The 25865-nt window shown below is 42.5% G+C and overlaps 2 protein-coding genes across 3 annotated transcripts in view; one reads left to right on the plus strand and one right to left on the minus strand.

Moving 5' to 3' along the window:
* TOGARAM2 (TOG array regulator of axonemal microtubules 2) overlaps positions 1-5610 on the plus strand; it is a 49995-nt gene extending 44385 nt beyond the window's left edge. The window contains exons 19-20 of one of the 2 annotated variants that reach the window (XM_026094756.2): positions 1164-1250; positions 3525-5610. In XM_026094756.2, the coding sequence (XP_025950541.2) occupies positions 1164-1250; positions 3525-3781 (344 nt within the window). In that variant the 3' untranslated portion in view covers positions 3782-5610. The remainder of the gene's footprint in view (positions 1-1163; positions 1251-3524) is intronic. The other variant, XM_026094757.2, reaches the window with a different exon arrangement.
* Positions 5611-14865: 9255 nt separating this feature from the next.
* PCARE (photoreceptor cilium actin regulator) lies at positions 14866-23655 on the minus strand. The gene is made up of 2 exons (XM_026094752.2): positions 19901-23655; positions 14866-15132 (listed from the first exon to the last, which is right to left on the minus strand). Exons 1-2 carry the CDS (start codon positions 23653-23655, stop codon positions 15003-15005), a joined length of 3885 nt encoding a protein of 1294 aa, XP_025950537.2. The 3' UTR covers positions 14866-15002.
* Between the last annotated feature and the right edge of the window lie 2210 nt (positions 23656-25865).

The raw sequence follows: 25865 nt of genomic DNA on the forward strand, positions 1-25865 counted from the left end.
AAAAGTCCCATGAAAATCGATGTAGATACTGATATTAATAATTAATTAACATTTCGTGCTGCTACAGCAGCTCCAGATCTTGGAGCAGTTTTTTCAAAGCAGCAGCTGGAAGGTAACTCTCCAGGGAGGAACAGTAAATGTGTAATAGCATCTGTCAATATCGCAAGAGTGAGAGGCAGAAAGGGAAGTGTCTGCTTGAGAAGGTGAGGGAGAAGACTGTAATTACCAAAGCAGAAACTTAATTAGGATAGCAGGATCAGTTCTTTACTGCACGCTCGCCAAATAATCATTAGGGACTTCCTTTTTCTCTCTCTCACAAAAAGGAGTACTTAACAGCACAGAGCTACTACAGACCACTTTGGGATTTGGCTCTGTAGTGATTCATAAGGAAGTAGGTTGCCCACTTTATCAGCACCACTTCTGGTGACACCATGATGTATCCCAGCACAGCCCACCCACACTCCAGCCTCTCTGAAAAACTACGCATGCCTTATCAAAACGATGAGATTGGAGTGCTGCTGACCAATCTGGGCAACAGTTTATAAACTACAGCAAGACCCCAAGTCAACAGCAGGCAGCGTAGGAAAAACTTAAAACGTGTATGACAATCGAGTGTTGGGAAGCCAGTTAGTTTCACATCTCTGCCAAGATTTGACTTCAGAGATGTTAGGAGCACCTCTGACAGCAGCTCACGTTGGCGCTGAGCAGGTAAGTCTCACTAATAAGAGGAACTGCGAATCTGGTCCATAGATCCCAGCAAGTAACTTAAGGATAAACTGGCATTACATTTGTAAAATATGAACGGATGTGTGGACTTTTGAGTCGTCTCACCTTTATTCTTAGAGGTGGGGGAAATCCACCTCTGCAAAGCTCTGGCATGCAAATCCTATGCAATACTTAGAAGTGATTTAAATTTTGAGGCTCTAAGTGTGAAACACGTAACTCAGCTCTTTGTGTTGTAGTTAATTTTGTATTTACTGCCATGAAATACGAACTTTTCCTTCTGAATTTAGAGTCTTCCCAAGTAAGCTTTAAGGAAAGAAGAAACGTAAGAACTCCAAAGTTGGCCGAAATTTACTCTATTTTACAAAATCTAATTACCCCCACCCTTTTGTTTGCTTATACCCTTGGGAGAGTGAGCAGAAATAAATCTTCTCTTTCAGATAACGTATTGCTGCTGCAAGCGTTTGCCAACCGAGTGCGTTTCCTCAGTGGCCGAGCCATGCAGGACGTCACCGACCGGCTGTCAGGTACTGCCTGCTTCAGCTCCTCTGGGCTTTTAAATCAAAAAGACTTTTAGGGAATGACAAATGTTTTGAGGAAGTGTGTCTGAAGGGGCAGTACAGAGCTCCCCAAGCCGCAGGCGGTCCTGGGCCCGTCCCTCCTAGTGCCCTGCGGCTGATGTGATCCCTGCAAAATGCACTGAAGTGTTGCTGTTGTAGCGTCTGCGGGCGCTGAGCTGCTGGCGGGACTGCTTGGGAACTGCCCCCGGGAAAGAGACTCTAAAAATACCCTCGCTGCCTCCCCTCCTGGTAAGACAGTGAAGGTCAAGGATGTCTCTGAGAGTTCCCTTTTCTAAAGCAAATATCCACCCTATAGAAAAATTTATGATAACTGGTCTTTCTGAGGGCCGGTTTGTTTTGCCTTCAGGGTGCAGTCGTTCCTGGGGGAGAAATCTTGTTTTCTTGTTAGAAGCTTTTTGAGGCTGGATACTGCAGAGCCTGGGGTCATAGCATCAGCAAAAACTGTGCCCAAGCAGAATAGGCAGGGATAGTGTGCAAGGCAGGATTTGGGGGGAAAAGGGCAGAAACGGACAGTTCAGTCCTGGCCATTCAGGCACTCTGCGCATACTGCAGATAAGACATTGCACTCTGATTATTTCAGGATGTACAGATACAGTCTATTTCTATATCAGTACTGTCCTACACACTAAAAATGCAGCTGATAATTGATTTATAATAGTAGCTTTTTATGTACAGCAACAGCCTAGGAATGGAAAAAATGATTATCTCAATATAGACTAAAGACTATGTATAGCCTTGCTTTAATTAGGTCTAAATCCACTGCTAATTATGCCAGCATCTTTTAATCCAAGCTTTAGTACAGTTTGCTTCTTCATTATGCATCTCAAAAGGGCATGTTTAGCCATGGTGAACGTAAAAAGGCCTTTAAAGATAATTTGAATAAAGTAAATCTGCATGAATGTAGAATTTAGTTCTACAGTTATTTTGATCTCTTTTTTTCCAATAAAGCATTTGAACATAAATTGGGACTACTTTAGAGAGAGCAGATGTTCTCTCTGGGATTTAGTGGGAACAGACAGCTCTTTCTCTTCCAAACTCCATAGTGACCACTGTGTTTAATAGCGCTAAAACTCAAATTAACTCCCATTTTAAAATAGGGACCATAAACCTTTGCTGCCTTGTTTTATGTACTTTCAGTGGCTGTTTAAAATGTTGATGACTGATGCTAGATTAACAGGGTAGAGAAAAAGAAGGTCCTTGCATTACCGTTCAATATATTCTTACTGCACAATGCTTCCACCAAATGGAAAACAAGAACTCTGTCTCCAGACCATTTCAGATCTTGATCTCTCAGCAAAAACTACCATGCTAGGAGCCTGTTGGCAGTAAATTTTTGTTTGCATTTAATATAGTTACCTGTTCAGTTCAGGACATGATCTGAGAGCAGATCTTGGAGAGAATGTGAGGGACACTTGTTCTTGGTTAAGTTTCAGCCCCCTTTATAAGACTTTCTGTCTCTGCTTCCCTGTCATGGAAAATTGTGAGCATAAATGTCATTAAGGTTGAGATGCTCAGATATCGTGGCAATGGGGGCTGGGTAATTATTATCATGAACAGCTGTTTCAAACTCCAGGATGTCTATTAGAAGCCACAAGTATGAGAAAAAATCTCAAATCAGACCGTTCTGCCAAAGATATCAGTTAGTCACTGATGTTTCTGATAATACTGTCAAGCATCACACATCTTTTGTGGGCTGGAGTTTTGAAACGTGGTATAGTACTGCCATTTGCTTTGTGCCGCTAAGCAAAGGGAACTGCCAGATTAGACTCGTGGCATTTTTCCTCAAAGGTCACGAAAACGTAATCACTCTTTTTATTAGAAATCTGTCAATTACCTTTTAAAGCTGCATTTCAAAACTTTCTGCAGCTAGTTGAGATGACGCCCTGATGGAAATAAATAGAGATTTGACGTTATTTGTCAACGTTATCTGTCATACAGAAGTAGTCAATGAAGTAATTTACGAAGCGTGCATGATTCGCTTTGGTGGGTCTGCTTGGTGGATGCGAAGCCTCTGATCTGGGAAAATTAAGGTCCTCAGAGGTCGGCTCTTCCATTCGGCGGAGGATGAGCGTTGCCACCGGTGCCGAGATAGTTGGGTGGTTTGTGCCTGCTGGCATCGCAAGCGGCAACGAGCCAGATATCGCTTTGCAGACCCCCGAAATGAAGGTAGGTGCTTGTCCGTATCCAGGCTCCTAAGAGGCTTGTGTCTTTGGCTGGCAGTGCTGGTGGGATCCATGTCCCGGCGGAGGCGGCCAGCGGTCGAGCGCTACGCCCTGCCCGTCCTCTGGCACCTGCTGGGCAGCATGATTGGGAACGGCGTCCTGCCCGGCCGCGGCGGGAACGTCCGGAGTGCCGTCGCCCGGCTGGCCGGCAGCCTGCATGCCGAGATGGGCGCCAGCCTGGCCGAGCGCGCCGCCGGCCAGCCCCCGCACGTGGCCAAAAACCTCCGCGATGTCTTGGAGCTGCATCTCCGGTGAAGGGGGCTCAGTGCTGCGGAGGGACGCCGCATGGGGAGGGTGGATGTGGCACCAGCGGGGGTTCATAGCTCTGGATGTACATAGTATATTTTGAAATTGGCTTTAAAAAAAAAAAGAAAAGATGCATATTTTTCAAAGGTTTTATTTCTTGAGCTCACGTCCGCCAAGAAGCTTATGTAGGCGCAAAAAAAAAATTGTGTGTAAATGCCATTTGTAACTGTAAAAAAGAAAATAATATATATATACACTTACGGAATAAGAGATGGGCTTATGTACATACTTAGGGAGTGAGCGGGGGGCCTTGGAAATGCTGGGGCTGGAGGATTAGCTGGCTTGGCTCTGGGAGCAGAGGGGAGAGACAAGTTCCTGCTGACTGGGGGTATAAATTAGGGTTAGGCGAGGGAGCACAGCTCGCTTCATTTGCCCATACGGGCCAGGGTGCCTGTACAAGTCTCCTGGCAGGGCCAGGGGGCTACAGCCCTGCGTAGGGGGCGGCGAGCGGGCCAAGGGCGTCATACGGGGACTGGGGAGAAGTAGACCGCGGGCCAAGGTGTAATTTTTTAATATATATATTTTCTCAATGTTTTTATTTCTGTCCTGGGAAAAGTGAATGGTTTGCTTTACACGTGGACCAAAAAAGCACTGCTGGAAGTGAGATTCAGGAGGAGGAGTGAGGAAGGGATGTGCCCTCCTTCACTGTTCGGTGGAAGCAGGGGGAGAAGGAACAGAGACCCGAGGCAGGAGGCACGCTGGACCCACGGAATTAGAATTAGGAGAAGGACAACGGGCTGTTGGCAGATGCGAGGGCCTTGTACAAATTTGGGAGGCCAAGGAATACCCAGGGAGATCTGCCCAGCCCAAGGGTTTTGGAGTCGTAGGTTATTTGCTCTATTTATTTTATATGTCTAAAGCTAATACAGGCCTCTAACTTGCCAGATATTATCATTGCATTTTGGGTCATCTCTTAAGGAATCTCCTTGTCTCTTTAGTAGAGTACAGAAGAGGTAATAGACTCTTCTGGGGAGTTTTAAGGGTGTGGTTTTTCTTTTTGCTGTTGTTTTTTGAATTCCCGGTTTTTGTTAGCAGGGGGCATTCAGGAACTTGGAATTTTCTGCCAAGTTTGGGTGCGTGATCCAGGCCAGGGACTCGCTCTGAAAGGCGGGTGCCTCCAGGGATCATCTGGAGCCCAGTGGAAGCCGCAGTTCTTGGAGAAATGCCAGAACATTTCCGAGTTTGGCATCTCTAGAGGCTTTTCTAAAAGCTAACTAAAAACAGGAAAGGCCTGGTAATGCACAGTATTTTTGCGGGAGTGGCAGGGCTGGGAGGAGCGTACTTGTACACAAAAATGCTGAAGGCGAAACATCTGAGCAAGTCAGAGGATGGCTGAATTTAAAAGCAGACCTTGAGTACTGTCCATTCATCAAGGGTGGCATCTCTTGAGGGCCTCCTTGTTTGGCCTCCTCTGCCTCAGAAGTTGTCCTTGCAGTTGTGCTCCTCTGCAGATCTCTCCCTCTGGAGCCCTTTAGCTGCTGCTGGGCGCAGGCTGCTTTTGCTCTGCTGAATGAATGTGCTTTGGCTTTGCTTCCTCCTTAGCTAGCTCCAGCCCTTGGGAATGCGGCGGGAAGTTTCTGCACCGAGGAGGAAAAGGCTTTTGTGCACATCAAAAGAAGCCTCCCAGAGCCTGTTTTTCTGTATTTAGTTGTAGCACTTGCAAAGTAGGTTTAAAATGTAACCCATGTAACTGATTTCTTAACTCTATTTGCCTGGAGTGCTGCTTTCATGTATATTGTTACACGTAGTCGGAGAGAATAAAGTGTTGCCTGCCAGTACCTATTTTCTGCCTGGGTGTTTTTTCTTTTCTTTCTTTTTTTTTTTTTTTTTTCTCCTTTCCGAAGGATCAAATTTAGCTGACACAGTGACTCTGCCTTCAGTAAGGAGAGAGAACCAGGGGGATTTAATGGAGTAGGGGTTAATTCAGCTCAGGTGAGCTCTCCTGCCATATCCTTGCCCAGGTGCATGTGACAAGCTATTAAGACGCTATTAAGGTTGTTGGAAGACACAAACAATAGTCAGAGCCTTGTTGGGCCTTTTTCCAGCTCTGGTATAAATTTCAGTATTTTCTTTTTCTAAATTATTTTTATTATAATTTTATTTCAGAAGTCCTGCTAGAAAAAAAGACTGCAAGCTACACTTGCAAGGCCAGTTTAGTTCATTTAATTACTGCATTTAAAGTGCAATATAGCTGTTAATCCCCAGGAGAAGTCAGTACAGTGGAACAAATGTAAGACAATCTCATACATTGGTTTCCTCTGCATTGCATCTTGCCAGACCCTCAAGAAAGACCCTGGGTGTGACAGCCAGTCTCCTCCTGCTTGCTGAAGGTAAGAAAAGTTGTGAGGGGGGGAGGGGGAAATTCATAATTTCCTCAAACAGGTATTTTCTTCTCCCAAAAACTCAAAGCTTATGTGTGGTGACGCAGTTCGTCTGTGATCCAGAGTGCTTGTGCTGTGCAAATGCGTTAGCTGGACCCTGATGCTTTGAGCTCCTTGTGGAAATGCAACCCTGCAACCCGAGTGACTTGCCATTGCCAAGAAGATGGCCTTTTGGGATGGGGAGGGTATGGAAAAGAGGAAGGCAAGTGGAGAGGGTAGGGCAGGGGAAGGTGGGCAAGCAAATGGGGAAAATCTAGGAAAGATGGTAGGTGCAGGTTTTGGAGAGGAACGTTACTGATTGGTGGTAAAGCAGGCTGGTGCATAGAAAAGAAATGGGGAAAGTGAAGCATCTGCATGAGATGTGGAGGACTGGCGGGGGGACCTGTGGAGTGGGTGCTGAGGGTCTTCAGGACAGCATGTCACGGCTGTAATCGACCCATAGTTGTCTTGGTGGGGAATGAGCCCAGCAGAACGTGATGAAGGCCTGAGAAATGGGGTCACTTTCTGAGTCCAAATACTGGTGCTGAGGCTGAAGGCGCATGCTGTAAATAATGTCAATGCTGCCACTTGACACTGCTGAGAGAGGTGGAGCAAAGATGTAATGAATCCACCTGAAGGAAACTGCTTTTGCACAGATGGAACTGGGTCACAGAGCGTAAAAGAGGTGATTTTGGTAGAACTTACTCTGTGCCAAGGTTATACATGGGCTTGGGAAGCAGCTGTGAAAGTCCTTCCCCCTCAAGTGGAGGGAGAAGGGCTGCACCGAGGTGGCTATTTTTACCGTTGTTAAGTCGTGATGCAGGGGGCTTGGACTGAATGATCTCCAGAGGTCCCTTCCAACCTCAACCATTCTGTGATTGGAGTAAAAGTGGAGGCATTCCTACCAAATCCCTGACAGCTGGCACTGAATCCTGATATGTGATAGAGCCTTTGATATCAGCAGAGGTGAGAAAACCACCCTGGCTAAAATTAGAGTTGACCTGAACCTTTAAGCCTGTAACTCTGCCTTGGTATCTTTAGCTGAAAAAACTAGTAACAGTATTTGGCAAACAAACTACCCTTGCTTATCCTTAAAAGCTCCATATAGTGTTCGAGCACGATTGGCAGTGATGAAGGAGCTCGTAGAGCCCTCTCTGTGCTAATTGCTGTATCCTGGATAAATGAAGGCTATACTTTCACAGCTGATTAGCACATTTCACTGCCGCTGCTTTTGAGACCAGAAAATGAAAATTCTGTCCACATCAGAGACGGAGTGAAAGCTGCAGGTTGTTCGGGTTTGTTGCTCCCTGCTGCTGCGTCCCCTGTACACACACATCTATACACGTGCTTCTGTGCATGGAGACACTTATCTGCACCCTTGTTCTCCTCTGTTTATACCGTCAGTGTGTATAATATGTTAGGCTGTAAAATTGCTTAGTGGTGATGCACTGTCAGTGCAAATGCTTTAATACTAGTACAAGTTATTTCAATGCAAGAAGGGAAATTGGCTATGCTAATAAAATGGCTTTCACATGGATATAACTGTGCCGATATTAGGGTCTCTATTGCTCTGACCACTGTAGTATTATTATTATTATATTAGGATACTTTTTTTTTCTTTTTTCAGACTTACAGATTGTTCTTGTTCCAGTAGTTGTTTGGCTAATACCTTCCTTTGTGCAGTGCTAGTAAGGTTCATAAATCTGTGCCACCATATCCCTGCCTCACAGCGTCTCGTTCTCCTCCTCCTCTCTGTCTCTTGCCTAAGGCTTCTTTGTGTCATCTGCTGCTCTTCATTATTTAGCATCATGATGGTGTCATTTGTTTACATGCCTGGGACATAGGGTACCTGAAAGGTCCTGTATAGTATAAAGCTTTCTAACTAGATATCCTGTGTTTGCAGTAGACCTGAACAAAGAAAGCTTGGCCTGAATCCCAAGGCTTTGCACATTTGTGATCTGAATAATTTCTGGCTCATAGCTGTCTTATGTAACAGGAAAAGATGCACTGTTTCTCAAAAGGCATATATATATATATATATATATATTCATATGTACGTAAATAAAATCTGGAACAACACTCAGATATTGTCATTTGTAACTTGTTTGGCCAACAGAAAGTTGACTGTGAGGCCAACAACAGGTGAGAAGGGTTTCTCAAATCTATTTATACCCAGAGCCTGAGTGACCCTTCAGCCCAGAGCTATGTGAGAATTTATTGACGTTGGCCAGTGCTTCACAGTATAACAAAATCCTGTGTGGCTGGAACAACTGCTTTTGGTTTTGGCTCAGACTGTTGATGGATTGCGTGATCATTGACAACCCTGCCTTTTTATAAAAAGAAATTAATAATTTCATTTCATAATCATTTAAATGAATCTTTACTTTGAATCTTGACTTATATTTTAATTTGTAGCTGCCATTATTCTTCTGCCTTGGGGAAAAACACTTCACAGCCCAGTGCAAACCATAACACTTTGACAGCAAAGTCTGCATGGTTGCTGTTTTCTGACGTTACAGAAGAAAACGCATGTGTGATGTGTTAATTAGTGTAGGCTTTCTGAAGGAAAAAAAATCTCTTTTATGTGGCTGTATATACTTGCTCAGGTACGGATCTAATCCTGGTCTCTGCATAAAGCCCTAGCAGGGCAGGATGTTCCAGGGAAGCATGAAATCTGTTTCAGTCTGTGAGCTTGTATGGTTGTCTCTACCAGCACAATGAATGTGTCCTTTCAGGGCTTTCCTTGGAGAAAATAATGGAAATGACCTGCCTATTTAAAAACAAACAAACAAACAAAAAAAATCCCAAAAAACCACAACCCACCTGCCAGAAATATTCTCTCAGATGTTTTTAATACATCAGAGTAAAGACAGTGAAACTTTTAAGCCTTACTGTACACCCAGTGTTTGAAGCATTTTTCTATCCTTAAAGTCATTGCTCTTTCATACCAGGAGCATTTCTTATTCTCTAAACATGCTAATGAACAGAAGTGGATGATATATTGTCCTCCTGATGATGCCTCTGAATACTGGTAAGCACTTGGTTTGCAAGACTGCAAGATCTAGATGTAGTTTGGGTCCTAGATCAGTTTTATGTAAATTTTAGAGGAAAAGAAAGCTTGAAAAGAAAGCTGGATGTGCCTGACCCCTTGCTAGTTTTCAGTGCTGCTTATCTTTTGACAGGACTGGCTTGTCATCCATAAATGGTGGGTGGGAGATGGTCAGCACCAGCGCTGTTGCGTTGTACTTCTGGGGCATACTGGTCTCCTGGAAGGATCACCCAGTGCATAGAGAAGTTCATGTGAGTCCTGGCCGCCTCCTTTCTGAAAGGACTCTAAACTCAACCCGCCTAATGGCTCTAAAGATTTTTAGTACACTGTTTAGTTAAAGTACTACCTTTTTATTTTTTTGTGGTTTGCAAATAATCTTTGAAGAGGTTAAGGCAAGCTTTTCACTGCATGATGGAAGTATAGAGTCTGCAGGGCTGCTGTTCAGCCAAGGGAACCTGTAGCATTTAGATGCCTATTGCATTCTTTGTGCTCTGGTGTTTCTGGTGTTTTTTCTGTGCAAAATCTCGGTCTAGCTATTTGACCATCAAGGGAACTCTTGATGGAGTGCTGTGGGGCTGGAAATGGGAAATCTTTGACTTGTCAGGAGGGACAGCAGAGCTCAGAAGCAGTACATGCTTTTTTGCTCTCAGCTGTTTTCAGGATAAGTAGTTCCTTACTAATGAGTTCTTCAATGTGAAAAATATACTATTGTTCTTTTCATAATTGTCTGTGGTATTTTCTAGATCACTTCTTTATGTTGCATCTTAGAGATTCTCTGTTACCAGCAATTGTTAATTTGGCATGTGGCCTGTTGTGAAATGAAATTTGCCTGACACTCTGAGTAGGTAACTACCTGCCAGGATTCTTGGGTCTTACTAGCTGCTCATCTATGGATCACTACGTGATAGCACGCCCATCCCTGGTGTTTTTGGTTGCTGATGTTATCCACATTCAAAACTGTGATATGGAAACCTACTTGCATGCCAGGACTGTTATGATGATTCATGCGTGTATGTATATGGATGTATTTTCTCCAAAATGTAAAGAGGAAAGGATCTGCAAGGGTATCAGGGAATTGATAAAAATCGCAATATTCAAAAAAGTCCAAAAAGACACATTTCCCTCTGTGGTGATTATCTTTGTGTTAAAAATTTTTGCAAGTGGAGAAACAGAAACCTTCAAGGTTTTTTTGGTACTGAACTAGCAGATTTTACTTTTAGACATACTAGATATTAGACTGATACTGGCTTTCATAGGGAGTAAGGCTGCAAGATGAAAGTTGTTCTGTTAGATTAACTTCTTAGTCTTCCATTTAAAAGCTGTCTGGTAGTGAATTTGTTGGTTTAGATTTTACCTCTGCAGTAGATCTCAGCCTTGACACCTATCTCTGTCTATCTGGTGAAAAGTCTGTAAAATTTTTTTTGCAGCTTTGTAGTTCCTGCTTGGGGAAGGGCAGGTATTTGTTAGCATTCTTAGGCTTCAGCTTTGGTCCATTTATATTCTCAAGGCCCAGTGGTTCAATAGGAGTAATAATAAATAAAGGGCAGTCTCTATAATACTGAAAGTTTTTAGTTTCTCTTTAATTGCTACATAATCAATTCATCTATGCCTCAAGGAAAACTTTAATAAAGCAGCAAGGATTCATATGGAGGAAGATAGGCTTATCACCCCTTTCTCCTTTAAAATAACCTTGATAAATGGTGTATTCCATAGAATCTATCTCCACAAATCCTCACAGGTTACTTAATGCAGTCAGAGTTGTATATTAGTACAGGAAGAGAAAAGAATAGGAAAGGAGGAGAGGTAAGAAGAAAGATTTTGAAATTCAGAACATTGGTAAAGTGGAGAGAAATTATGGGTGGTGAAGGCTGCATACACTTTTGTATTAGCAATGGTGAAACAGACTAGATGCATGACAGGTGTATGTGAGATGAATGGAAATGGGAATGGAGGGACAGCTCTGGTCCTGTATCTTGATCACCCAGCCTTGTTGTCTATTTGTTGGCTAAAGTTGCACATCTTTTTTGACAGTATTACTTATTCATCCAAAATGCCAGTGGACAAGAAATGCAAACTTGGGATCTTTGCCCCATATCTTCAGATGATCCGGTTTACAGTTCTGGATCTGTGTAGCTAACCTTCACAATTACCTGAGGATAACATGGAAGTGAAGCCCTAACCCCTACTGCAAGCATGATGAAACCTTCAGTTTATTGCACAGCAAGATCAAAATCTCAGTTTGAAGTTCATACTTGCAAAATACATCTATGCTAGCTGCAGTCATGGTGGCATGGAGTGTATCTGATGTGAAAGGATTAATAACTTGTTAATCTAAAAGGATTTCTCTTCAGGAGGTGTTAGCAGTTCCTAACTGATGAGACGTGACACTAGGAACAAGCCATTTCACCTCTCTGTGCTGTGGTTTCTTTCCTCCTATAGCGGGGGATAACTTCTCAGGAAATCCATCTTAATTATAAGACTTCCTGAATGATTCTGAAATGCTTTGGATGCTAGGAGGTATAGAAGTGCAAACACTGTCATTTACTGATTTTATTGATAACTTGCATTGTATTCTCAATCACATTGCTAATATCTGAGATAGTTCTTGAAGTCAAATGAAGTAACTAGAGTGTGTAGTGGTTTCGTATACCGGTCATCTTTAGATGCTGAGTGTGTGAAATGACAAGTCCCTTAAAGGTTTAAGATTTGAGCAGTGTCACTGGAAGCAAAGGCCACTGCCAGCTTGTTGAAGGTCTGCAGATGAAGTGCCACATGATGCTGGTAGCTGCTGTTTTCACAGCTATGAAATCTTGGCTGTAAAACTGATACTGCTTTGCTGCAAACTCACCCCCTCTGCAATGAAACTCTGCTGCACTGACTGTGCTCTTGTTTTAACCCTTAGGACAAAACCACTACCCTGTGCTCGAGTTAGCCATAGTTGTACCTAGAACCTCTACTGAGTAGAGTACAAAATTGTCAGGTAGCTCATGCTTAAATTAGTACGTTGGGAGCACCAGTAGCATGGCTGACCTGTTCTGGTCTGTCGGTGTCCAGTCGGATCTTGTAGCCTAAAAGGACCAACTTGCTTAATGGAAGTGCAGCATAAAGGAATTGATAGAAAGGCATTTCCAGCTGAACACAAAACAAGACTAGCTTTAGCTGGGGGTGGGGGAGGAAGGAAGCAAATGAACTTGTAATAGCACAGGACACTACTTAGTGCACTAAGTAAGGAATCAGCAATAGAACACTGGGCTAAAAGTCTAAGCCAATTGTGTACAGAATGTAAGAAAGATTATATTCAAATCTTGCATATAAAAACTCTGATTTATTTACATTAGTAAAAAGTAAATCTTGAAGTTGAGTATCATCATATAAAACAAACAGACTCCAGAAATGCTGAATTCATGAAAAATGGAAGTGTTGTCCACAAAAAAACATAATGTAAAAAAAAAAAATACTGGCTACCCAAACTGTTATTTCCTTGGGCTACATACTATGGTTACTTTTAACCTCCTGCTTGCAATAAAAATTGAAGACAAACACCTTGTTTGCAGGAGCTCTGTACAGTAACTGCATTGAAGAGTTAGCTATATGTAGTTGTAGGTCCATGCTGCACGTTTGTGAATCACTCCTGGAGTAGATCCATTTCTCAAATATAATACTTAGTTCTCTTCAACCTCCTTATGGCAATATCGGAACCCTTCAGAAACTGCTGGGCTTATGTGGAAGCATGTTTGCCAATGAGCTTCCTGACATTGTGGCCTTAGTCAGAGCTGGGAAAGACGCTGTGCTAGGCCGTACCACGTCTTCAAGGGAGCCTGGTTTTCAGAGAAAGATGGTATGGCTGTCTCCGTGTCCAGCTAGTACGTGTGCGATGAGGCTTCCAGCTTGGTTGTTGCAGTGAAGAGTTGCTCCGTGTACTGCTCTTGCACCAGAGAAAAATTTGGTGTTGGGGAATGTAAGCAAACACTTTCTGTTATCACCCATCTTGGATGCTGGGAAATTTCAGCATAAAACCAGAGAACTGACAAACCAAACCCCAAATGCATGCAAAATTTATTTGTATTTTTATGACATTAGAGAGCTACACTACTGATGAGGGGGGAAAACTGGCCTGCAGAATTTGCCCTGCTGATGATCTCTGCTGCATCTCCCTGATGATTTCTCGGTTTAACAGGGGGGTGGCACATCTGTCTGTGTGAATACAATGTGGATGCGTTGAGATCTCCTAGATGTACCCTAGGAGGATAGCCACTTGTCACCTCAAGTTCACAAGCCCTTGCTGATCCGAAGCACCTGTTTTCTGCAAGTTACTTCTTTATACTCAATACCCCCCTTAAATATCATGATTAAGGTTTCTCTGTTTCTGTGGCATAAAATGGCACTGAGCTTACTGAAGAAGGATGGTTGTGATTAAGGCGGTAGATTAAGACTTGGAGTTCAGTACCCAAAGGGATCCCTTGTACAGCATAAGACAAGCCTCAGTTTCTCCATCATGACAGTGGGAAGGAAGACTAAAAATTTTGTGTGCAGGTGAAGTGTCCAGGTACTACACTAATCTATAGAAAAGAATGAAAAAAAGTCCTAGCAAACAGGAGTATATATGGCTCTTTCTGGATCTTGTTCAGTACCAAAGTTGAATATGAAAAACTGTCTAGTATTAATTAAAAAGATGCATCTTAATTCTGATCATATACTAGTTCTTTGAGCAAGATCCAATAAAATATGAAACTATTTTAGCAGGTGCTGTGACAGCCTATGATTAGCTAATTGTAAATAACTTGGTTTTTTTTTTTTTTTTTTTTTTTTAAACAATGGTCTGTCCAGACTATTCAGTGAAATTACAATAAATCTCCTCAAACTACATAAATTAGAAAGAATATAAACCTGTTTCTAGGAGAATACGATTCTCTTATATGCCAGCATTCTGTTTCAAAAAAAAAGGAAAAAAAAACAAATGAAAACATAACATGTCCTTAGGTGCCTTAGGATTTATAACGTAGTTTGATTGGGCTATTACAAAACTACTCTAATCAGGATTAAACCTCGTACCCTGGGAATTAGGGGGTGAGGAGATTACGTGATAGTCAAAGGTGCTCTAGAAGATTAAAGCCTTTTTGTGAGAATAATATTGTTATTTTATTCCTCTGTGTGTGTGTGTGTGTATATATATATATGTATATATATATATAAAAGGTTTCTTTTTAACTTGTATTTCATCTTATTCTCTTTCTGCATGTTCATAAATAGCTTGTGTAAAATTGTGGCCTTGCTGGAGCCATCGATATTTTAGTAATAGAATCCAATGGGTCCAGGATTTTTCCCACCCTGGGAAATATCACAACAGCCACTTTTTACTTACCAGAAACTGTGATGCCTTATGAATAAATAGCATGTCAAATAAAGATTATTTCTGAAAGTTTACAACTCCTTTAGCTAAATAGTAAAGCAAAGGATTTGGCTACAGGATCTGACTTTGTAGAATCAATCTGCCCCAGACCCGCCAAGTTGCTAAGTATGTCTTTTGCTAAATGCAAATCTTGGAATTAAATCATAAAACACAGTCAAAAGGAGAAGCAGTTGGCTACCACCCTGCTGACAGGATGTTTGGGGTCAGTTTGGGTTTCTAGATGTAATGCAATTGTATTGTTTCCTTTTGGTAAAGTCTGATGCAGTGATTTGGAGGCTTGAGTAAGGTTGTTTCTTCACTCCAGGGTCCCGATCTTGCTTGTGCTTTCTGCCCTCCAAGGTGCTTCTGGTGTCACTCCCTCTGCAGTCGCTGGCCCACGACATAGAGCTCAGGGTGAGAAGCTGACCTGTTGGACTCCTTGATTTCAGAGACGCAAGGGCTGTTCCAAGAGTCACCTCCTTTTCTGGAACTCTCCTCCAAGCTGCAGAAAGAAAGGTGCTTAAGTTAAGAGGCTAATAAATCATGACTTTTTAAAACAATGCTGATTAGACCATGTTAAACCATTAAGCACAAATGCTGCACAAGTACTGTGTAATTTCCTGTCTCCTTCTGTGTATGTGGTTACACACAATCTGGATTTTATTCTCCACATTTCCTCCTCTGTGATACCAAATGCATTGTACTGTCTCCTCCCAAAACTCTCTTGGGAAGTAAATACTTTGAATGTTTAACAGGAGATCAGCATGAATTTGAGTTCACCTGTGGATAAAGACAGGCTTGAGCTAAAAGTCTTGTTTAAAATCCAAATTCCACTGGAAGAAAGGTCTTACCTCTGTTACGTATTTTTTTTAGCCTGCTTACTGTAATTTCTGAATACGTCAACATGACTATGGAGTACATACTCTGGTGGTATAAATCTGCCACTTTGCAGACAGAAGAAATGAGACAAAGGGTAAATGATGTTCCTGAGGTCACACAGACAATCTCTAAGGGCATGGGGACTTGAATGAACGTCTCTAGAGTTTTAGGGTTTGCCTACGCTTTTGACGAATCAAGACTGGTTATAGCAGAAAAGCTATTCATGAATGTCTCACTCTATGACCAATATGAAGCAAGAAGAGTGGTTTAAGCTAAACAAGATGAAATATTTCAGAGTTATTTGGGAATCATTTTTGTATTTTTAGTACATAAGCTGCCTTAAACTGAATTAGCTTTTGACTATAAACAAGCTGTTACATTTGTATTCTACCTGTTGGGGCCTTAATGATTTGAATTGCTGGATGAAGAGATTTGTGACCAGTCATAAAACTCTAATCCAGATTCAAATATCCCCAAATGCAGAAGGTCTCACTTACACTGCTTGCTTTGGGCCTGACTCACTGAACGAAATCCCTTCTCAGCCCCCCCCGCCCGCCTTGAGTAATAACTCGGTAGCATTTAATCTTCTATCTCTGCTCTACCTCTTGGGAGATTAACAGCACCAATGAAATAATATTTTGTTTAACTACATACACAGAAACCCTATGACAGATTAAAAGGATTTCTGTGAGCAGAGCAATTGTACATGTTATGCCTTGGTAATATGCCAAGAACTGTTGATTGTTATCAAATGACCAAGCTTAGAAACCAGCAAAGTTGCTCAATATATCAATTGTAATGACTCGAGCACTGAAACCTTAACTTGAAAGTCTTGTTCCAAGTACTCTAAGACGGATACAAAAGCTCTAGCTCCAGCTCTAGTTAGTGCTAATGGTATTTTAAGCCTTGATATTCCTTAGAGCATTGCATGGGAAGGAGGTATATCTTGGGAAAGGAGCACTTACTGCCTCGTAGGGGAACAGTGAGAGTGCAGGAGGACCCGCAAATCTACATATAGCACTGACATTTAATGCTGGCAATGCTAGCTAGCAGAATGAGAGGGAAGTTGCCTCCTCTTTTGGTGTTGCTGCTGAAATAGGGTGGATGGGAGAGTGGCCTCAGCTGCCTGATGGATCACTGGAATGTGTTGCTTGTACCAGCTCCTGGCAGATAATCTTTAGCAATCCGCTTCCCAGCAAATGGATGTTTTAATTGTGCATGGATAAATGGAGGCACACATCCCAGAGTATGCAGAAGCACCTAAGAAACTGGCTAAATCAGTGATTCTCAACTGTTTCACCCACAGAAGATGCGATTGCAGGTTTGCATCTGTTCCCCTCCCTCCTGCAGTGTGCCCAGTGCTTGAACTCATTAATAATTCAACACCCCCCCCTTTTTTTTTTCATTTTAGACTTTCCTAATTTTCTGCCTTTCCCAGATCTGAAGGTATCTTTTACTCATACAGCACATAATATCTGTCTGGTGTGCCAGGCCAATATAATACTTTGGAGAAAATACCAGACTTTTGTGGTGTTTTGTTTCAGGATAAAAATTAGCAACCAGTAACTGTTTTAAGATGCTGGAATGTGAAAGTATTGTCTATCCATCAAAATGGATAACATGTGAATGATTATCTCTCAGGAGTTTGTTAAACACTCAAGGTTTTGTTTCCTGTCTTTGGTGTGGTACCTATCGAAGGAGCAAGGAGAGATGTATGGAGGAAGGGGAAGTTTCTGGCCATGGAGAAGCTAGCTAAGGAGGCACCTCTGGGTGATGGAGTGTCCCTTTTTCTCTGCACTTGGCCTGTTTCTTGTCTCTCGCTCCTAACCTTTCTCCACATCTGGCAGTCAGCATCAGAGGAAATTGTACATGTTTTAAGAGAAGTTCCTGCGTGCAGAGGAGCTGGAAAGGAGCTTTGAGCAGGTCACTGAAGGGATGGGGGCTGGTGGCCTAAAGGAAGGTAGGAACAGGATACAGGGAGAGGGCCACAGCACTCATCTGGGAGAAAACACATCTAAAAGTATAAAGAGGCATTACTAAACTGATAGAGAGGAAGAGCAAGGGAAGGAACGAAGGAAAGGAGGCTGGGTGTGAATAGCTTAGGAAGTTGAGATCAGATGTAAACATTGTCAGAATGTGGAGTTGTAGGAATACAGCCTCTGGTTTGGAGAAAAATGCTGACTTTTTCCCCTGCCAGCTGAATGAATTGAAAAGGAGAGGAAGTCTCATATGGTTAATGAACTTGAAGGAGCAAAATGGATCAGAGTGCTGGTATGTCTGTTATTCTGTCAGTGACATCCAGTGTAGGAGGATGGGTGCAGCGGCATGGGGAGCTCACAGCTCTGGCAGCCATGCTGGTCCTCAGCAGGAGGAGATGAGCAGCAGGAGGAGATGAGCGGCAGTGGTGACTGGGGCTCTCGGAGTTTCTGTGACATGCAGACTCCTAAAACAGCACATCTCTGCCTGTCAGCACGTTTGCTATGATGTTTTTATCAGGACATTCAAAGCAAGATCTGTAGAAGTTTACTCCAAGCAGCTTATTTTAAATTTAAGAAAAGAAACAATAGTGTATTACATCTTAAAGCAATACATGTAGTAATTAATGGGATAAATTTCTCATTTGCTTATACCAATATAAATTTGGACTAATTCAGCAGGACTACTCTTGACGTCCATTTGCATAAATGGTAAGATGAATTTGGCTCAGTATATATTTCATTCTTCCAAAACAACTAGAAATGCTGTATTTCATAACACATAAATATATAATTTTTTTCATGAAAAAGATGATTTACAGTGCTTTTTTATATTACTCTTCATGCTGTGACAGACTACAATACATAGATAATGCACACCATTGAAGCATGAATTAACTAACAATTTATAATAAACTGTTTTTAAAATTGATCCATAAAACTGCCAGGGCTTTTGTCTTGCAAGGTTTGATATAAAGCCTCTTTTGAAAACATTTATTTCTGCTAGCAGACCCTGGAGAAGACAAAGCTGAATTCACACGGTACATAACAAGAACAGAAAACCCCTACAACAATGTAGTTCTTTTAGGAAATCTCTGAGTGTCAGGGTATAATGCAATATTAGAACTCAGAATGTAAAACTGTTCGTGTTTCCCAGTGGCTTTTTCATGCTTTGTTCAGCATGTCCCTCTATTGTGAGTGTGAGAAACTTGGTGGTTCTTTTGTTTTTGGGAGAGGAATGCCTAGACATATGACTTCAGTAGACAAGTTCATTTCTCTACTCACAATGCATTGTGTGTTTGTGCATTTACAAATGCAATTGTGCATTTGTAAATTCAATTTTATTTCCTATTAGGGTTGGTCTTGCAATCACTGCTCATCTGGACTATTCATATGATTTCAGCTGATCTGCAGGCAAGAGTAAAAATACTCCTCATGTGAGGAAAGGTTACATGAGCAGGGTCTTAATCCTCTTGTGCAGCTTAAAGCTTAATGAACTTAAACATACTAAGATGGTGAGAAACTAGAATAACAACACTTTGTACTTGCAGGCCATTACACTGACCTCAGAGTACTTCCCAAATACTCATTTCCATTTCATGGCTTTTCTGTGATTTTTTTTTTTTTTTTAATTAAGTGGTGGAACAAATTTAAAGATAAGCTGGATTTTTCAAAAATGGGCACTAATTGTTAGGGGCATGGAATCTGCATGTTCATGCTTAAATTTCTTCAATCTGATTTTTTCAGAGCAATGGATCTCTGGTGGCCGTGGGAGATTTTTCCACTTTGAAAACTGGGCTTGGACTGCAGACCCATCAGATTTGAAATCAGTGCCTAGATCTGAAAACCTACATGACAAGCTCAAAGCTTCAGGTTATAATTATGTCCATACAGATCCTTGCCTACACATTATCTGTCAGTCATTCTTGCTGGCTGTTTGAAATATTTTAACACAGAGTTCAGCTGAACGTTTTATTGTCTTAGAGGCTGATGTTACGAATGATATCCTTTCTCTCAGTCCAACTTTACCTTTCCATGGTTGTTTAAAGATGTTGATAATCTGAAGGTTATTTCATAGCTTGTAAGAATTGAACATGGATGCCTTTATCCCTCAACCAAGCTGGGGAGCTGTGTGCCATAGAGGCAACACTGAATTCTCCCTGGGGTTCCCGTCACAGCAAACAGCGTAAGGCTTGAACAAGCTGTGGAAAGCAAAATTTTTCCTTTGTTCTAACAGTCTATTGAAATCTTGGGCAGGTAATGCTGTATAGGTGTCTTTGCCTGGACATCTGTTCTACACATAAACAGGGCCCCTTTTCTGGGAATATCTTAACTGTAAATTCCCACCAGAAACTTAGAAAGCCAACATAGTGCTGTATCTCTTCTTTCTTGGCCTAAGGTGGAAGTACCTCTTACCTTGCCTGGTTAAGCGCAGGTTCACTGCCAGCTGACACAGGAGCAGGAAGACGAAACTGGACCCCTGGCCGGCGGTCGGAGAAACTTCTCTTCACAAAAGGCTGAGGATTGGCAGCGCTCTGAGACAGCTTTCTGGGCCGGTCTCCAGGCTGCCTGAGAAGCATGCTGCTTCTCTGCGGAAACGAGGGAGCTTCTGGCTGACTTGTGACCTCTGCTGCTGGTTTGCCAAGTGGTGGTGGTGGTCTGGCCTCAAATAACGAGGAAGTCACTGGGCAGAATATTGAATGAACATTGCTGCCTCTCTTTGAGGAGAAGGGTTGCTGCTCGTCCCCAGTATCCAAACTGGCTTTAAGTCCCTTATATGACCGAGATGGAGAGGTTGGTGGGGAGGGAGTGGCTAGGAATGGAGGTGGGCTTGCATCTCTGCGGCCAGCTGGGGAACCTGGCAGCCTGTGTGGAGCTGGAGAGCTTTGCTGGTGCCCCACAGGTGGGCTGAGCAGTTTCCGCGGGGCTGGCGGAGAGGGCAGCTTCTTCTGTACTGGAGGGCTGGGCACCCGGGGGCTAGCTGGGGGACTAGGTTTCCTCTGCATGGTAGGCGAGCTTGGCTGTGAGTTGTTAAATGCCTGCAGAGCGTGTCTGTGATGTGCAGGTGGACTGAAAAGCCGTTTCTCAGTTGGTGGAGAAGGAGGAGTTCTTGTTGGGGAAACTCTCCTGACAAAAGCTAAGCCTTTTTCATTTCTTCTCAGTGAATCAGGAGAACCATGCTTCTGGTATTGCACTGAAGTTGCAAGTGAACTGGGCTCTTTATTCTCTGAGCTATGACCACATGTTTTTGAAATGTCACTGGGATTTTGAAGAGGAATAATTTTATGGGTTTGCTTATACAAATCTGCAGCCTCTTTTCTCTGGGTTGCCAGTATCTCTTCTTGGCTAGGGACGTGCACATTGGTAGGATTCAGCTCCAGAGAGTATTTCCGAAGTTTCTCATCCACCCCAGTATTCCTTGCAACTTTATTAGCAATCACACTGGGGCTGTTGATATTTTTACTTGGTAATAAGTCAATGGACTGGAGAGAAGCTTTGATTTTGGGGGAAATGTGTGCTCTCTTAGTAGTGTGAAGTTCTGTTTTGGCAGGCTTTTTGGCATCTTCTGAAGAGTTTCCTTCTATTCTGGCAGTTTCCTCAGACTCGGATAAGCCAAAGGAAGTGTCCATTAACATTTCAGGAGGTGGTGGTGGCAGATTTTCAATGTCTTCATCAGTCTCCTCCTTTGTGTCCTTTGTACTTAATTCTGCAGCTGGTACAGGAGGAAAGGCATTTGGAAAGTTTGAACAAGCTGCACTGGTGTTTTGAAGGTTTATGTCTTCTACTGGTGAAATACGATGCTTAAGATTTAAAGGTGCCAGGCCTTTCTGAAAGGGAAGGGTGGGTGGAATAACTGGAAGTCCAAATTTTCTGATGCACTTTATTGGTCCTAAAGATCTTAGAGGTGTGGCTTTTACAAGATCATCAGTAGGACTGAATGTTTCAATAAGCTTTTTGACAGACTTGCGGGAGGCACAGCTACTGCTGTTCAGGATTTGTGTTCCAGGAGGATCATCATCTTTGCTGCCTGATGACTCCTGTGGGGACACAGCAGATCTTAAGGGCTTCTTGCCTCTTCTTTCATCCAGATGATTGGCAGGATTTCGATCAACCATATATAAAGGGACTTTATCCTGGTTAGGCAGTATGCTGAAATTTTTTGAGAGGCAAGCCTTTAGTTTGCTAGAGGATCTAGATGTAAGGTACTCACCCTGTAAATAAGGTGCTGTTCTTGATTTCCAAGGTTCTTGGTTGCTGTCTGTGTCCTTGTTTCTATAAAACATTTCCAGCCTTTTGTTGAGCTCTTTTTGAGTTCTTTGAAGCTCTAGCAGGGTTGGGTCCTCTGCCTGACTTCTGAGAGACTCCTCTGACCTGGACCGCCGTTGTTTCGCTAAGGTTTTCTGGCTACCTGTTGCTGTATTGGGTCTTGCTCTTAGGATTGTTCTTCCACACTCATCCTCTATCCATTCCTTATGCCCAGATTTAGCTGGGACAAACTTGATTTTTTCACTGATGGCATATTTCATCTTCAGAATCATTTCCTCTGTCTCTGCATTCTCCGTCCTCTTCGCAGATTGCCTTTGCGTATTATCAGTTACCGCAGGTGAAGACAGAGGCCTTCTTGGCATAATATCCTTCCCCATTTCTGATAAACTTGTGTTGTCATCATCCTCCCCCAGGGTGCTCCCTTCATCATCATCAGAAGGAAAATCTGTGGATTCACAGATTTTGAAATGTTCACCTTCCTGAGTAGAATCAGACTGAAAGGAGTTATAAGAATGGCTTTTGCTCAGGCTTGCATGTTGGGGCATGGCAGAAATATTTTCTGGTACTCTATTCTGACAAGAGGCCACTTCTGTACTCTGAACAGATGAGTAAAACACATCTTTAAAATGCCTTTCAAGTGCACAGTCATGGGATGTGGCTGTGCCTGGCGATGCTGTCCCATCACGAGTGTGCTCCACAGCTCTGGTGTGCTTTTGGGATATGTGGCCATGTGCACAGGAATCGCAGCTTGCTTGTCTTCCAAACTGACTGAGACCACTGAAATCTTTGATAGATTCATTGTCTGCTCCAATGCCACTGTCCTCAGAGTAGAGTGTTCTGTCATCACCGTGGGATGGAGAGGATCCCACTGTAGAGGCTTCGAGCAGGCTTATTGTCCGTAACAGGCGCTCATCAAAACTTTGCTTTGCTTTCAGTTTTCCTTCCAAGTTGCTTGCAGCAGACTGCAGGTAGCTGCATGTCTCCTGCAGGGCATCGGAGGTGAGGGAAGCCACCGTTCCATTTAGTAACTGCATTTTATTGACTGTGTACTGCAGTAATTGTTGCAACAGATCAGGGTGCTCCTTCAAATCTTTTTTTGCTGGCCATGCCAGATTCCCACCTACATTTTTGAGAAGATTTTCCCCATCATTGGCAATTTCTTCCAAGAGCTGGTTGATTTCATCAAAGCGAAGCACCAGGAAGCTTACCATCTGCTGCAAGAAGAGCTGAGTTTGCGTAGCTTGGCTGGCCATATGAAGGATAGCTTCATATTTGGAGAGGTTGGGATTTAAGTACGCATAAGCATTCTGATGAGCCTTTACAAGCAATTCTGGGAAATCTACCTTTTTCTCTGTCTCACATTGAGGCAAAATGGACTTTTCTTTAATTTTGCAAGGTCGACCTTGCTTTTCCAGTTTATGACTTTTTTGCTTTTTTCCTTTCTTTGGGATTTTCTTTCCATTGCTTTCATTCTTGTCATCCCAAATGAAAGCTGATGCTTCTGATTCACAGGAGCTTTGCTTTCTGATCTGTATGTCCTCAGCGATATGTTTTCGAGACTCAATTAGTTCAGACATAGCTACTTCAGCATCTGTGGCTGTCCTCTCAATTTTCTTTTGTTCCCTAGCAACCTGGGGATCTGAATGAGCCTTGAAAGATAACTGGAAATCATCATTTTTGTCTTGCTCTGATATTTGCTCCTCATTTTCTCTCAGGCAGTCTTTCCTCTGAATCTCGTACTGACCAAATTCATCAACAGTGTAACAAGATGAACCTTTAACTAGCAATGGAATTCCTTTATCGCCTGGATCAACACGAAAAATACCTTTGGGTTTATTCAAAGCCTTAAAACCATTTCTTGCAATACTATTAGCAATCTCGCTGCGAGATGGTGTGCAGCCCATCTTTTCTCTGTCTTTGGCTTTTTTGGGGATTAAATATCCGAATGACCAGGGAAAATACAACAAAGAATCAAACTCACTGTTTCATCCTGAACTCCAAACCAGCCTTTTTCTCACAAGTTTTCATCACAATCCCAGGTTTTTTGCCAGTTGGCGCTGTTGCTTACTTGGAGTCTCATTTACCTGCTGCCCAAGATCTGGTCTTGATGATGTGCACTATCCCATTGTATTGTTTCCACTCAGATTTTCTTCTTTGATTCAAAAAAGGAGTGTGAAAGCTCTGATGGATTTAGAGCTAATGGATTAAGAGGACTTGCGTACCTTGCCTCTGTCTTGACAGATGTCCACTGCAAATAAGATTTTAAGCTCATTAGGTTAAGCAGGCTCCAGCCAGTCAGCACCCATGCTGTATTTTTAAAGGAAGATTTTTTTCCACACTGTATTAGGAGGCAAAAGAACTTGGTGCCTGGATACATCGCCCCTCCTTTTTTCCCTGGTTACAGAAAAATACCATACAATCGAATGCAGAGATCCAAAGGAAGAAGTTATTTTGAAACCTTTTTGGAGGGAAACTATTTGAACAAGGGTACACATGCCACTGATACTCTTTAACCAAGAGAAAGGTGACCTTGACAGAATACCTATCTACTAGAGGGTACAAGATATGGAATCAAACTGATTTGAGATGCCTGTTAAACTTCTGCCTTCAGGGTCTTCAGTGTTTTTCCTCTGTTTGTGAGTGACAAGCTATTTACTTTTTCTTTCTGTGCCTTCCAAACAAGGTTTTGTTTTCCCTTCCGCTCAGGTGATCGTTCATAGCAAATATTTTTTTTTCCTGTTTCAGACAGCTCCCCAACCTGAAAAGCTGAACTGCACAATAATATACTATGTGTGGAATATGTTTCGCATGTGCAGTTAAGATGGTGTCTAAATCTAGCAGATCTAAACTGGAGAACTTCAGACTGAAAAAAATTGAAGGAACCTTTTACTTGCTGTCATTGTAAATCCTGTTAATTAAACATTCCACAGTGCTCAATATTCAGTGACAACATCTAACTTAATTTGGGAAAAGTTAAATCACAGCCTTAGTAGCCAACTTCAGGCTTTCAAAATTATCTATTAGGCAATCCTTCTCCCCCCCAAATCATAGTTTTCTATAAAATCATAGATCTCTAAAATGAAAATTCACTTTTTCCTTCCTCTGACTATTTAGGGATCAAATTTTAACGTGTTCTTTGCAGCCACAAAAGTGAAAAACTCACCTTTATTTCTTTTTCATCAAATAGGGCTTAGTTCTCTTAATTGCATGAATTCAAGGGTTAAAACTCTAAGAAAAAAAGTTAAAGGGACACACTAGGTTAAAAATACAGACTCAGTTCTGAAAAAAAAATTGGGAACTATTCTTCAAATCACTTCTAAAGCCAGGACAGAATTGTTTCTTTTGTTGCACCTTTTTACCACTTTGCTCAATTGCTGCTTCCCTTTCTCTCAAGAAAGCAAACCCCAGAACAATCCTACTCTGAAAGAGAAATTAAAGAAGCCAGAATAGGCATTGGAATACCGTGAAGATAACATAGATAACAAGATAACCATGAAGCAGAAGATAACAGAATCACAGAATGGCTGAGGTTGGAAGGAGCCTCTGGAGATTGTGTACTCCAATGCCCTGCGCTCAGAGCAAGATCAACTAGAGTAGGTTGCTCAGGACTATGTTTTTCATACCGCCAAGGATGGAGCATCCACAGCCTCTCTGGGCAACCCACTCCAGTGTCTGACCACACTCACAGTGAAAAAGTGTTTTCTTATGTTCAGATGGAATTTCTTGTGTTTCAGTTTGCGCCCATTGCCTCTCATCCTGTCACTGGGCACCCCTGAGAAGAGCTGGGCTCCATCCTCTTTACATCCACCCATCAGGTATTTATAAACATTGATAAGATACCCCCCGAGTCTCCTCCAGCTAAACAGTCCCAGCTCTCCTAGCCTTTCCCTGTATGAGAGATGCTCCAGTTCCTTAATAATCTCAGTGGCCCTTTGCTGGAATTGCTCCACCCCATCCATACAGTATTTCTCTCAGACCGGGAAGCCTATACCTAGACCCACCACCTCCAGATGGGGCCTCACCAGTGCTTAGTAGAGGGAAGGGATTGCCCCCTTTACCTGCCGGCAGCGCTCTTTCTCATGCAGCCAGTATGCAGTTGGCCTTCTCTGCCATG

This window comes from Dromaius novaehollandiae, chromosome 3 (genome assembly GCF_036370855.1).
Source record: "Dromaius novaehollandiae isolate bDroNov1 chromosome 3, bDroNov1.hap1, whole genome shotgun sequence".
In the NCBI taxonomy this organism is placed as follows: domain Eukaryota; kingdom Metazoa; phylum Chordata; class Aves; order Casuariiformes; family Dromaiidae; genus Dromaius; species Dromaius novaehollandiae.

Coding starts and splice junctions, on each gene's coding strand:
- PCARE (XM_026094752.2), bottom strand. CDS start 23,655: ATGGGCTGCACACCATCTCGCAGCGAGATTGCTAATAGTATTGCAAGA. Junction 15,133..19,900: donor CCTGCGCTTAACCAGGCAAG/GTAAGAGGTACT, acceptor TTCTTTCTGCAG/CTTGGAGGAGAGTTCCAGAA.